The sequence below is a fragment of the Panicum virgatum genome, chromosome 6K (assembly GCF_016808335.1).
Source record: "Panicum virgatum strain AP13 chromosome 6K, P.virgatum_v5, whole genome shotgun sequence".
In the NCBI taxonomy this organism is placed as follows: Eukaryota; Viridiplantae; Streptophyta; class Magnoliopsida; order Poales; family Poaceae; genus Panicum; species Panicum virgatum.
Window position 1 is genome coordinate 5,256,207 of NC_053141.1, and position 14,280 is coordinate 5,270,486.

At 50.0% G+C, this 14,280-nt stretch overlaps 1 protein-coding gene across 1 annotated transcript; it reads right to left on the minus strand.

The window, feature by feature from the left end:
* Window positions 1–10,329: 10,329 nt before the first annotated feature.
* LOC120713160 (secreted RxLR effector protein 161-like) lies at window positions 10,330–11,073 on the minus strand. Its single transcript, XM_039999167.1, has one exon. It carries the CDS (start codon window positions 11,071–11,073, stop codon window positions 10,330–10,332), a length of 744 nt encoding a protein of 247 aa, XP_039855101.1.
* Window positions 11,074–14,280: the final 3,207 nt, after the last annotated feature.

Genomic DNA, 14,280 nt, shown 5'->3' on the forward strand with positions numbered 1-14,280 from the left:
ATTATGAAAATATACTAGTGAATGGTTTGGACGTACTCTCGTGTCTTCATCAGTAGCCTTCCCGCATGGAGTCATGATGTGCAAGTAGTCGCATACGTAGTACCCGCACCAATCAGTTCCTTGTTGTTGTCTCGCACACTTAAGGAGAAATAAATAAATTACTCAATTTAGAATAATTTGGGATTATATACTTAACTAGACAAATCTTTATGAATCAACATATCGGATAATCCATGTTAACGTTCAGTTCGGGCCTCCATTGACCACGTCCTTTGTTATTTTTCGCAAATTTTTTCCAAACCCTGTGCTCAAAGTTAAGTTTGATATTCAAGAATTGTTATTAACAGAAAAAGGATTTGATTGTGCAAACTGAACTTACCTGTTCAAGGGGTCTAGGATATGTTGGATTGCGGACTTTGGATTTCTCATTGAGTCAAAGACTATAAGATTGCCGGTGTCTACGAAAAGTAAGAGTAAAATCCAATGATAACTGCAGATATAGATAGGATATATACATACATGCATTAGATGACTTAGTATTTATTTAGTAATATAACAGAGGATTGAGTCGACCAAGACTTACCCAAAGTTGTATGGTATGAATATATATGATTTGTAATTTTGCCTAGTCAACGAATCGTACATGTTTTGGCACGTTTCCTTGTAATTTTCGTTGAGAACTTTCTAGTTGACTAGCAAAGGAGACATGAAGCCGATCTGATGGTACCATCCATGTTTTCGGCTTCTTTGGGTCTCCTGTCTAAACGATACAATAGAAATTTTATAATGCACACATATAATTATGTTTTTGTTAACAACAAGTATTAATGTAGAGGTATGTGATACTTACAAAACCCAAATGGTGATGATAGAGGCGTCGAGGGCTTGTCGATGATAAATGTCATATAAATTTTTGAAGTACACCCAGAAGTCATCCTCCCCGCGGAAGAAATCATGGTCACGATACTTGACTCCAAACATTTTCCCTTCGTCATTCGACATTCGCAGGTACCATCTATGCAAATTGAACATCTGCATGCCTAGACTTTTCTCCTCTTCCTCAGTGATAAAAGGTTTTCCATGCTGGAATGGAGTAAGAACGGGATCGACAGGGATTTCTGCCTCCACTTGCCCCGTTGCCTCCTGTAGCATTAATCTAGTTTCAGAAAGAAATATCGCGGCCTGTAGGTCCGCCTGGAGTTGTACGTCCGTCGGGTGTAGGAGTGGCAACCCTGGCACCTGGAGGGGCTCGAGTTCTTTTTGTTGTGTGCCAAGCTGAGGAATGGTCTTGCCACATTTTTTCTTCAGATTTCTCACCTTGTGTGCCTTTGTCAGAGTACGATCATAGTCCGATGGTAAGCTTTTCGGTTTTGGTGGGTTGTCTAGGTTTGCGAGAAGCTTTTTCCTTAGTTCTAGAGGTACCTTTTCCCTCGGCGGGGGGACTTTAGGCTTCAATTATTCTTTTATATATCGAGCAGTCTCCTCTTCCAACTCCTCAGCGGTTTTCTCGTAGGTTAATTTTCTTTCGACCGTTTTCTGCTTCTTCTTTGAGGGTCCAGCCGCTGGGAGGGATGCTGTCTTTTTCTTTCCTTTTTCTGGTGCAGGAGGAGTTGGAGTACTCGTGGCCCTTTGCACCGGCGGAGACGGTGGTGAAGGAGGTGGTTGTGGGGATGGCGGTGAGGGAGGCCGCGGAGACGGGCGATCGGTCTGTACGGGAGCTGTTGTGCTTGCAGTAAGTTTGATGTCGGCCTTGCACCCTAGAACGACCCCGTGCAGTACGTCTCCCAATGTCTTCTCTCCATCCCCTCCAATGAAGTCGAGCTCAAGATCCTCATTGTTTCCAACTATCTGCTCGACTGTGACGGAGGTGTAGCCAGGGGGTATCGGCCTTCCATGAATTGTAGTAGAAGGATTTAGGGGTAGGGCTGACTCGTATGTGACATGAATGGATATATTTCTTGCTCGTACTTGAAGCTCGCACGATGTCGGCATGGTGACATCATCCACTGGATACCTTTGGTCATCTACCGCCGTTGGCTCAATCTGGGGTTGCTGTTCCGCTTGTACGTCGGGCGCCGCCGTGGATGTACAGCTGTTGCGTCGCTGAGAGGCCGGGCTTATCACAACATTCGGGTGCGACCCAGCAGTGCCCCTTTGGCTCACAGCTAGCTGCACTGCCTCATTGACCCTGGCATCCATCTGAGATTCCAAGGACGCAACCCTCCTGTTCATCTCTTCTTGTATGGCACGAAATTTCTCTTCTTGTTCGGCTTTGCTCTTTCGGTGAGTTTTGTCAGAGGAATCTCCGGCCCAAGCAACTTTCCATGGGACCACGCCGATGCCGCGGGCTCGTCTAGGGTGTTCCGGATTCTTTAATGCTCTTGTCAGCTCATCATTCTCCCTTTGAGGCTGGAATGTTCCTTGTTGGGTCTCATCTATTGCAGCGACTAGATCGCGGGACACTTCTTGCATGTGCTCGGGCACGACCAAACTTCCATCCAACTGGTTTTGTGTCATGCCATTAGCAAATAACCACCACTTGGATCTATCCGGCCAATCCCAAGTCGTCGTCCTGATGCCTCTTTCCATAAGGTCCTGCTCCATCTTCTGCCATTTTTTAACTGACTTCTTGTACCTGGCAGCCCCAAGGTGGTGGCTGTACTTCTTATTTGCTGCATTCACCTTGGCCTGTTCGGATTTTTCTTGGGCTTCCTCTGATAGTTTGTATTGTTTGAACTCCTCCCAGTATGGTTTAACCTGAGGAAGATCGTCCCAGTTCGGCTCCTTATCCTTCTTGATGTAATTGATGTACAACTTCTTCTTGAAAGTTGCAAAGGCAAGGGCCACCTTTTTCAAGGCACATTTCTTCACAAGTTCTTGGTCAACTCCTTCTGGAAGAGTGAACATATCCTTGAGTTTTGCCCATAGCATTTCCTTCTGATGTGCAGGCACGGCGTGTTGCTGTTCTTCGGGTTTGCTCGTTTTCCATAGTCTTATGGTGATCGGAATTCTTGCCCGAACAATAACCCCACATTGGTTGACAAATTTTGTGCTAGCAGCCTCTGGAGCACTTGGACAGCCCTCTGCGTCCACTTCTGTGACGACCTGTCTTCCCTCCATTTTCTTGGTTGGCTGGCGTCTCCCTTTTGACTGGCTTAACAAAGTCGATGCGGAGGTCGACTAAATTACAGAAAAGATATGTTAATCGCAAAACTAATCTACCGAAGTCACCATGCATATAGTTTTAAGATTCGTACTGGAACATGCTGCTGTTGATTGGGCGGCGGCGCAAAGTCATCATCTTCTTCATCGGCATCTCCAGACATATTCAGGAACGAATCAGCTGTCCGAGCATCTTCTTCAGCGATTGGCTGGGTGGTGTTGGCCCTCGTATCTTCGTTTATTGCGTCCAACATGTATTGCTTGGCAATCTCGTCTTCACCGAAGGGGTCCATCCTTAACTGAAATCGTAAAAATGTGTTAGAGTATGTGTCCATCCTTAAATGAAGTAGGAGAATTCAATTCTTTGAACGAATATGCGTGTTTGAGAGAGAGAGAGTGTGTGTGTGTATGTTAGAGGGACAGAGAAAGAGAGAGAGAGAGTTAGTGAGTGTGTGTGTGTGAGTCAGTGTGTGTGTGGGTGGGTGTGTTAGAGTGTGTGTGTGTGTGTCTGTGTGTGTGTTAGTGTGAGTGTGTGTGTCTTTGAGAGAGCAAGAGGGTGTGTGTGTGTGAGAGAGAGAGTGTGTGAGTGTGTGTGTGTGTGAGAGAGTGTATGTGTGTGTGAGAGAGAGTGTGTGTGAGAGAGAGAGTTAGTGTGTGTGTGTGTGAGAGAGAGAGATAGTGTGTGTGTGTGAGAGAGAGAGTTAGTGTGAGTGTGTGTGTGTGTGAGAGAGAGAGAGAGAGAGAGTTAGTGTGAGTGTGTGTGTGTGATGTGAGTGTGTGTGTCGTGGAACCGGGTCGAGGAACCGGGTCGAGTAACGGGGTCGAGGGTTGAGGGTCGAGGTCTAGGGTTGAGGGTCGAGGTCGAGGGACGGGGTTGAGGGTCGGGGTCGAGGGTCGAGGGACGGCGAATGCGTGTGTGAGTTAGAGAGCGAATACGAACGTGTTCGAGCTCGAGAATTAATTTAAATCAATCTAAATTACAAAAGCAATACATGAAATCAAGAATTACAAAATAAAATAATCAATACTTGGTAAATTGAATTCTTTGAATACAACTACACACATGTCGTCATTACTCGTCGTCGTCATTACTCGTTGTCGTCGTCATTACTCGTCGTCGTCATTACATTATACAGTGTAATAAAATTATACACAAAAGTAATAAATTCTAAAAATCATTATTGTATCTAATACTAATAGTAATAGTTAAAAGCATTATTCTATCTAAATACTAATATACATAAATTATATACTATATACCTAAATTATATACTATATACATATATAATACAAACTAAATTCTATCTAATTATATAAATATACAAACTAATTTAAAACTAAATTCTATCTAATTATGCAAACTAATATAATAAATTATATACTATATACCTAAATTGTATACTACATACATGTATACATATATAACAAACTAATTATACAGAATATATAAATAAATAAAACAATAAAGAAAAAAGGGGCGGCGAGCGGCGGCGCCGCCATTCCTTACGTCGTCGGCGCGCGCGGGGGCACTGCAAGGCACGGTCGAGGGGGGCGAGTCGCCGGCGCGGTGGTGGGGGGCGAGTCGCCGGCGTGTTGGAGGGGGGCGGCGTCGAGGTGCTCGCTGCCTCAGGGGAGAGGGCCACGCGCGGCGTCGAGGCGGTCCGGGAGGGCGATCGAGGATGGCGCGAGCACCGGAGAGGTTGAGGACGGCGGCACGAGGGTGTTTCCCAGCCGGGCCGGGCGCGCGGAGTCACCCGGAGTCGACGTCGACGAAAACGTCGGCGCGGGCGAGGGCGGAGGATGGGCGGACCACCGGCGTGGGCGAGGGCGGAGGAGGAGCGAGCGCGGAGGAGGACCACCGGAGATGGCGGCACGACGATGCGGCGGTGCGCGGCGAAGGACGGCGACGACAGCATGAGGATTGGGGTCGACGCAGTGGCGGTGGTGGCAACGAACAAGATCGGGGAGAACTTAGCCGAGGAAGAAGAAGGGGATGGATTATATAGGCAGGGCCTTTGGTACCGGGTGAAAACATCACCTGGTGCCAATGGTTGCCTTAGGCACCGGTTTCTGTATCACCCGATGCCTTTATGAAGCCTTAGGCACCAGTTTCTGTTTCACCCGGTGCCTTAGGACCCCAACGGGCGGGAAATGAAATACAGTTTGGCACCGGGTGAGGAAAACAAACCAGTGCCTAAGGCCTCTTTTGCTTTATCTAGACTGGTGGCCCTGTAATGTTTGAAATCTCTAAATAGCGTAATGGTAACTCAACTTGTTTTGAGCGAGGGAGCCTGGGTTCGACTCCCGCCCAGAGCACCTTTTTTTTTTGACAAAAAAGCCTTTGGTACCGGTTGAAACTACCAACCGGTACCAAAGGAGTTTTCTCTTAATTGCCACATAAATGATATATTTGTCTACTAATTGCCTAATAAATCATTTTAAGACATAATAAATCATTTTAATTGCATAATAAATCATTTAAAGACATAATAAACCATTCACATTGACTAGAATGAGAATCCGGGAGCCTCTTTTTGCTCTGCCCCTGGAAGTGAATGTTGGTGGTAACCTATGTTTTGCTGATGTGCTACATAGGAAAGCTGCTATCCATGCTCGACCACAGCATACCCAACTTAAAAATGATTTGGTTGAGTACATTTTGCACAGGTTTGGAAATAGAAGTCACAACTAATCATGGTAGTACTTATATATATGCATATGTTTCTGTTCCTTTTCCCATTAGCATTTAACATCAACATGATAATGTTATATATATTCCGTTTCAGGTCCTTGTGATCTGGTCATTGCCGTCGGTGCTACTACAGGTGTGCATTCTGTTTCTGTAACTTTATGTTATATGTATTCCGTTTCAGGTCCTTGTGATCTGGTCATTGCCGTGGGTGCTACTACAGGTGTGCATTCTGTTTCTGTAACTTTTCACTTAAGTGAACCTGTACTCAGATCATACTTGTGAAACAATAAATTTGAAAGTCTTGCATTGGCTCAATATTTACCCCTGCCTTCTTTTTCTTTTCTATGTAGTGATTGAAGGTGGTTGGTGCGAGTGGGATGGCTGCTCCTTTGAAGTGAAGATGCAACTGTCTGTTTTTATCGTTGTCTAGGTCAATAAGTAGCAGCTTGCATATGCCGGAAGTACTTTTGGTTAAGGTTTTTTTCGTAAGACTCCTATAATGTGTGTCATGGTGCTAGTTATCGGTGTGATGTTATCTGAACGTTATTGTTATCTGGATGTTAAAATGAACCATGATTCTTATTCATGATGTCATATGGTTATCATACTGTTGTCTTTGCTAAATGGCCACAGAGATGTTGATCACGATTGATCATGTGCACATGCAAGCATTGAGTAATTGCATCTTTATTACAACTCTTCTCTTAGCCAGCCTAATAGCCAAGCCATTATATGAGCTGGCTATATTGACGGCTATATATGATATGGGACTTCTATTTAGTCAACAACAGACTAAATCATTAACCTTGCTCTCATCAGAGAAGTTCTGGGAGGTGCACGGAGGTTTCCTTCCCATGACTTGAGAGGATTAATTTCATCGTACCGATGCTCATTCACGGCACGCCACGTCGTCTGGATGCGCTTTCAGATTCGCTCGCGGCCGCTCTCAGTGGAGCTGGGGCGCCTCCTCCCTCCTCTGCTTGCAGTGTGGATCCATCATCCCTAAGATCACATTACACGTCAAAAAAGCAACTATGACGTTCAGCTGCGGGATTCAGGCCCGCACCTAAGGGGCTGCGGCCCGTGTGGCCGCACAGGGCCCCCAAAATTTTGGGGCCCAGATTTCAAGTGGCCTATTAAGCAGTTTAGCTCTTCTTGCCTCCTTTCTACCGGCCCAAATGTGCAAATGCCCAAAATAAAGCCCACAACTCCTGAGTTGTCTGCTGTTGTTCTTGCCTTTGTTGTCGCCCTGACTCTTCACCTTACCGATCGAATCAATCACGAATCACTGTGACACCGTCCCTCCTGCTCAACGTGAGTACGCGACAACACCGAGGCGGCGAGGCCAAGGGTCCCAAGCGGCGCACGGCAAGGCCAAGGCAGGCCATAGACGCCAGGCGCCAGCCAGGTGTCACCGCCGTCGGGCGAGTGGCGACAGCCCCGGGGCAGGTACCAGGCAGAGCCGGAGAGGAATAGGCTGATCGATCAGGCGATCAGCTCAAGTAGAAGGTAAATAGAATAGATGTTTTTTAATTCCCTAACTGACTACATGTACTCGTATACTTTAAATCCTTTCTAGGATTTATTATAATTTTGTTTTTCATCTTTTATATTAGAACGATCGATATCGATTGAAGTCATATCTTCTGCAAACCGATCTAGAAATCATGGTTCCGTTAGCCAAAATTGTAAAAAGAAACAAAGACTAGATGATTTAACTCACTTTAGAGTTTCGCACAGGACCCGATTTTTGCTGGTACGGCCCTGAAATTCAGTCACCCAATAAAGAAAGGAGAGTGAGAGACCGGAATCGGAGGAAATGGCGGTGGCAGCTATGGCCTATGGCCGCCATGGATCAGCTCAGCTAGCATTGAGGCAGGGAGAACTGGAGTGTATATTATCAGCCATGGATCATCATTTATTCATTATCAGTTTTTCGATCTGGTACAGGGTTGCATCTTCAAACCTGATACATACACATGCATCTCTAGAGTTTCTTGAACAACGACACAGCTAGCCGCGAATCAGAGAGCTCGACGGCGCCGCCAGAAGGTCGCAGTTCACCTTGCAGGGGCAGTTGATGGCGCAGTCATACAGCGTCGTCCAGCATAGGTTGTCCTTGCTGCAGCAGAATTTCTTGGCCCTGGCATCATGGGGTGTGCATCCGTTGAATGGGTCGTCGTCATCCTCATGGATGTCTTGGCCCTTGCCGGCGCCGATCGCCATTTTGCTCTTCCTGCCGCCGCCGTCTACGAAGCTCTCATCTGAAACATCTCGATCGGTCTTAGTATCGAAACAAAAACAAATTATATCATTCTCTGTCTCATAAAAATGTTCTTGTAGAAGTTGTGATTGAAAACCATAATATTTATTTAATTCTCTATATCCTCAATAAATGCAGGTACATGGGAACTAGAAAAGTACCATCTACTGGGCATTTGATTGGCGTCCTGCACTTCTTTATATAAATTTTTTTGGTATTTGACATCACTTTAATTAGATGCATTGCACTACAAGCTAAAAGAACACATTTTATGAGATAAAATTTGAAAGCTCAACGAACCCTTATTTTGATGCGCATGGGGTATATGCCGAAGGCATCTGCAGTTATGCAGTATTAAGTTTTTTCTTTTCTTCCTTTAAGAATGAAACCAAAAAGCAAGCAGTGAAACGACAGTACGAATAAAATAAAGATGAGGATTGATTCGTGAAATCACCGCTGATGAGTGCAGGAATGGCAGAGAATGCCAAGAGAAGCAAGGAAAGGAGCAAGAGCCCTTGGCTGCTGCGACTGCTCTTCATCATCAATGTCGCCATTCACACTGACACTGATACTGGTTACTTAGCTATACGCGTGCTCTATTCGACCAAGCTACACTGGTGACTTGGTGAGGTGAGAGTGTGAGTAGTACTGGTTGCTCCGTGTATATATAGCAGAAAAAATAGAATGAAATCAATACTTTCCAAGCTTGTGGCTTCTTTCAAACCGCCATGCGTGGCTTCTTTCAAAAGAAAACAAGCCACAAGGATGGCAAGTATTGATGTCATGCTAATTTCCTTCTAATAACGTACGTTCAGCTTTGATTCCACTGCTAAACATGGCAGACAGTTCATTCAAATACCTTCTTTCTTTTTCTCACTTTTGAGTATGGTACGGCTGATTTAAATATGTAGCTGGCTTTCTAATATGGACACATCATTATCTTTCTTTTTTGTAACATAGGGGTATTCTTTTTATGGGTTCAAGTTCACTAAAATTTACTTTTAAAGATGCGTTAAAGCTCCTCATAATGATGGGTTGCTGCCTTGCATTGCTGGCTTAATTGTTGTATTGTCTATTAGTAGAATTTTAGAGACACGTACTAGAGGTATATGCTTGGTATACAGATCGTTTTTGCAAATAACGTGTTCTTGTCAAACCAGTGGGTGCTACAATACTGCTACTACAATCAATCACTACTGACTCATGATCCTTCAGGACTCTGGTTTCAAAAGGAGGAGTACTATACTACTATCATAATCGCTTCTATGAAGAACCACTGCTCATTCATGTTCAGAATTGTGTATGATGGATCTAACATATGGGGAGAGGATGGGGTCTTGTTCGCAAAAAAGTATCATCAGTTTCAGGGGCCGGATCTTCAGCTAAACCGTAGTGACCATTTCGCCCAAAAGAAAAAAAACGTAACGACCACAGTGAAGTCAGGCACCCAATGGACAAGAAGGTAGGAGACGAGAGAGACCGGAATCGAAGCAATGGCAGCCAGCACTGACGGAGGGAGAACTGGAGTAGTGCATAGATAGTATGATAATATCAGCCATGGATCATCGATCATTTATTCATTCTTAGTTTTTCAATCTGGTACAGGGTTACACCGCCTTCGAAGATGATCCGCACGCATGCATCTCTAGAGTTTCTTGAACAAGGACACAGCTACCCGCGGATCAACCATGAACGACGCTGACGGATCGGAGAGCTCGACGCCTGCTAGTTGCAGTTCACCATGCAGGGGCAGTTGATGGCACACTCATACAGAGACGGCCACCACAGGTTGTCCTTGCCGCAGGAGAATTTCGACGCCCTTGTTGGCACTCCTCACAGCTGCACCACTTGTGCAGGTACCTCAGCTCACACACACACAAAACACTGGAGGTGGAAGATGAAGAGTGAGATGAAGAGAAGCAGAGGAAGACACGAGGAAGTGTTGCTGCTTAACTTCCAGAGCTGCAGCTGCCCTTTCCTTTATACAAAACTCAGCCAAGGTAAGATCTTTACAAGGTATGGCTTCAACAGTTAAGTGCAGCCACTACTATTACTTGCTACTGCTACCTTGTTGCAACTTATAGCTGCTACTATACACAATAGTCTTTGCCGCCCAGAATTCAATTGGCAGGCTTGACTGAGGAGCTAGAGCTCCTACTAGCATAGAAAGGAAGCAAGCTAGAGCATGGGTAATTATCTAACAATTCTTCCCCTAATTGTACTGCTCTTGCTTGATCTCCTCAACTCCAATCTTGGTCCTCAACTCTGTGAGTCGAATGTGCCCAAGTGGCTTGGTGAGGATGTCCCCGAGCTGTCGAGCTGTCTCGACATACTCGAGTTTGATCTGTCCTCCATCGATGCAGTCATGAATGTAGTTAAATTTGGTGTCGATGTGCTTGCTTCTGTCATGGAGGATAGGGTTCTTTGCCAAAGCAATGGCAGAATTGTTGTGCACCATCAGCACAGGCGTGCAGGGCTTCTCCTCCATCACCTCCTGCAGCAGCCTGCTCAGCCAAACTCCCTGGCAGCACGCTGTCGCCGCTGCAATGTACTCAGCTTCACATGTGCTCAGCGCGACCACCCTTTGCTTCTGTGACTGCCAGGAGATGGGGCACGCTCCAAGGAAGAAGAGTATGCCCGTCGTGCTCCGCCGCCCATCAACGTCGCCTGCCATGTCGCTGTCACTGAAGCCGACCAGCTCCAGCGCTCCTCCGCTCCTCCTTGGGAAGATGAGCCCGTAGCTGCGCGTCCCTGCTACATAGCCGAGTAGATGCTTGACAGCGCCGAGGTGATCCTCCCGCGGCTCTGCCATGAAGCGGCTCACGTACCCCATGGCGAACCCAATGTCCGACCGAGTGTGCGTGAGGTAGCGCAGCCCGCCAACGATGCTCCGGTAGCTCGTGGCGTCTACCAAGGGGGCAGTGCTGTCCTTTGACAGCTTCAGCTTCTCCTCCATGGGTGTCTGGCACTCCCTGCACTCGCCCAGCCCACTCCGTTCCAACAGCTTCCTCGCGTAGGCGCCCTAGCGGAGCGTGATGGCTTTCCCGGTCTGCTCCACCTCAATGCCGAGGTAGTAAGTGAGCAGACTGAGGTCTGACATGCGGAACATCGCCTTCATCTTCTCTTTGAACGCGTCGATGTCTCGCTGCTCAGCTCCGGTGACGATGTGGTCGTCGACGTACACACCGACGATTGCCAATCCTCCCGGCGATCGGCACGTGTAGAGGGTGTGCTCGATGGTGCACTTGGTGAAGCCGAGCAATGCGAGGCTGGCATCCAGCTTGATGTTCCATGCGCGCGGCGCCTGGCGTAGCCCATACAGTGCCTTGCGCAGGAGGAGCACCTTGTGCTCCTCGCCGGCGGTGACGAATCTCGGCGGCTGCTGCACGTACACCTCCTCGGCGAGCTCTCCATTGAGGAATGCCGACTTCACGTCCAAATGATGGACCTTCCAGCCCCTTGCCGCCACCAGTGCCAACAGCAGGCGCACGGACTCCATGCGCGCCACCGGCGCAAAGACTTCCCCGAAGTCGATGCCCTCGCACTGCACGAATCCCTTGGCGACGAGCCGGGCCTTGTGCCGCACCACCTCGCCGCGCTCGTTCCGCTTCACCTTGTACACCCATTTCACCCCAATCGGTTGGCAACCGATCGGCGGATCCACCAGCTCCTAGGTGCGGTTTTCCTCTACCACCGCCATCTCCTCCAGCATCGCCGCTCGCCAGCATGCCTCCTGCTCAGCCGCAGTGAAGCTCGGCGGCTACTCTGTGCTGCCTAGGTGCAGCTCGAGGTCGTCCAGCACATGGGCCGCCTGCCCGGGCGGACTCCCCATGCCAATGATGTCAACCACTAGTCGGAATCAGAGTGGCTCGCCGGAGTACTCGACGTCGACATTCACGGAGGTGCTCGATGGAGGCGTGACGAAGTGGACCGGCACGGCTGAGCCTGGTGTCGGTGCCGGAGGTGTGGCCGGTGATGCCTGCCCCGCAGGCGAATGCGGAGCCGGCACTACTTCCCCTGTTTCCGAAATAGGGGATGTCGGAGTAGGGGAACCGCCACCTGGGCTCGCCGTAGCTTCCCCGTCATCATCCACCACATCCTGCAATTCCATGTGCTCGATGACAAAGTCGCTCCAGGCTCCACGCACTGCTTCCCCATCACCAGACTCCTCCTCCCAATTCCAGCTTGCCGCCTCGTCGAAGATGACATCGCAGGGCACCACCACGCGTCGTCCTTGCGGATCATAGAGCCAGTAAGCCTTGCTACCGTGCTTGTATCCAAGGAACACCATGGGGGTGCTCCTATCCTCCAGCTTGGAGAGGTTGGGCTTCATCCTCTTCACATGCCCGACGCAGCCGAACGTCCTCAGAAATGACACGTCCGGCTTCCTCCCATGCCACGCCTCGAATGGCATCGTGCCCTTCAGGCTTTTGGTGGGCGCGCGGTTCAGGATGAACACCGCCGTGCTCACCTCCTCACCCTAGAATGCTATCGACATCTTCTTGGCCTTCAGCATGCTCCTAGCCATGCCGACCACCGTCTGATTCCTCCTCTCGACGACGCCATTCTGCTGCGGCGAGTACGGTGCCATGAGGTGGCATTCCATGCCTTGTCCTGCGCAGTAGAGGCCGAACTCGACCGAGGTGAATTCGCCACCCGATCCGTCCACATCACGCGCAGCTTCTTCCCCGTCTCCGTCTCCACCTGTGCCTGGAACTCCTTGATCGCCGTCTGCGCCTTGTCCTTGCTCAACAACAGGTTCAGCCACATGTACCGGCTATAGTCGTCCACCAGGAGCAGGAAGCAGCACCGCCCGCCATGCGTTGCCTGCGTGATTGCCCCGCAGAGGTCGCCATGGACGAGCTCGAGGACGTCCTCGGTGCGGAAGCTCGCCTTCTTGGGGAACGGCAACCACCACTGCTTGCCGGCAAGGCAGCTGTCGCAGAGCTCACCGGCGTGCTCATTCAGAGGCAGCCCACGCACCAACCCTTGCCGCGCCATCCTCACCAGAGCATCGAAGCTCAAATGGCCGAAGCGCGCATGCCAGCACCATGCTGCGTCATCGCATCTTGCCGCCAGGCACACCGGGCGCGCAATGCGCAGCACCAAAGTGTAGAGGTGGTTCCTACTGCACTCCACCTTGGCGAGCAGCTTGCGCTCGCAGTCCCTGATCTGAAGCACGCCACCGTTGATCAGCACTTGGCAGCCACGCTCGTCCAGCTGGCCAATGCTGACGATGTTGCTCCGGAGCTTGGGGATGTAGTACACATCCGTGCCGCGCCTTGCACTGGAACACGACCATGCCTCGCACCCAGATGTCGACGCCGGAGTAGTCGCCAAACTTCACCGTGCCGACGACGCCGGTGTCGAGCTCAGAGAAGGCCTCGCGGTTGCCGCTCATGTGGTTGCTCACGCCGGTGTCGAGGTACCACATCTCCTCCGCTCCATCTCCCTCTCGGCCGAGGTCGACCTGCGCACGCATTTCGTCGAGCACCACGTGTGCGCTCTGGTCCTCCACTGCTCCGGTGTTGATGGCGCACACCTGGGCCATCAGCAGCGCCGGCTCCTCCTCGTCGTCGTCATGCGCCAGATGCGCACACTCCTGGCGCCGTGGCTCCTTGCAGTCGCGGGCCCAGTAACCGACCTTGCCGCTATTGCGGCACCGGTCTTTGTCAGCGACGCGGTCGCCGCCGTCCTTGCCGGCGGTCTCCGCCTTCCACCGCAGCTTGCCGCGCCGCCTCCGCCGCCATCGCGCGGAGCAGAGGAGCCCTCCCCCTACTTCCTCTCGCACATGCGCGCCGCCCACTGCTCCTCCGTGAGTAGCAGCTGGACACTGGCAGCCGCGCGGGCAGGTGCCTCCGCGTGGTCCTCGACCACCTTGAGCCGCCCGGTGACGTCCTCGATCGAGAGCGTGCTCATGTCGAGCAGCGTCTCAATCGTGAGCGCGATCTGTGCGAACTGGGGCGGCACAATGCACAAGTACTTCGCCACCGCCTCCTCCTCATCGATGGCGACGCCGACCTGCGCGAGTTGGCTTACCAGAGAGGTGAGCCGCAGCGCGAAGTCCTCGATGGCCTCGCCATCGTGGAACGCGATAGCCTCGTACTCCCACCGGAGCTGTTGCGCCTTCACCTTGCGTACGCGGTCGCCGCCGAGCCGCATC

What these genes read in the sequence shown, in the direction of transcription:
- LOC120713160 (XM_039999167.1), bottom strand. Translation starts at nt 11,073, where the DNA reads ATGGAGGAGAAGCTGAAGCTGTCAAAGGACAGCACTGCCCCCTTGGTA.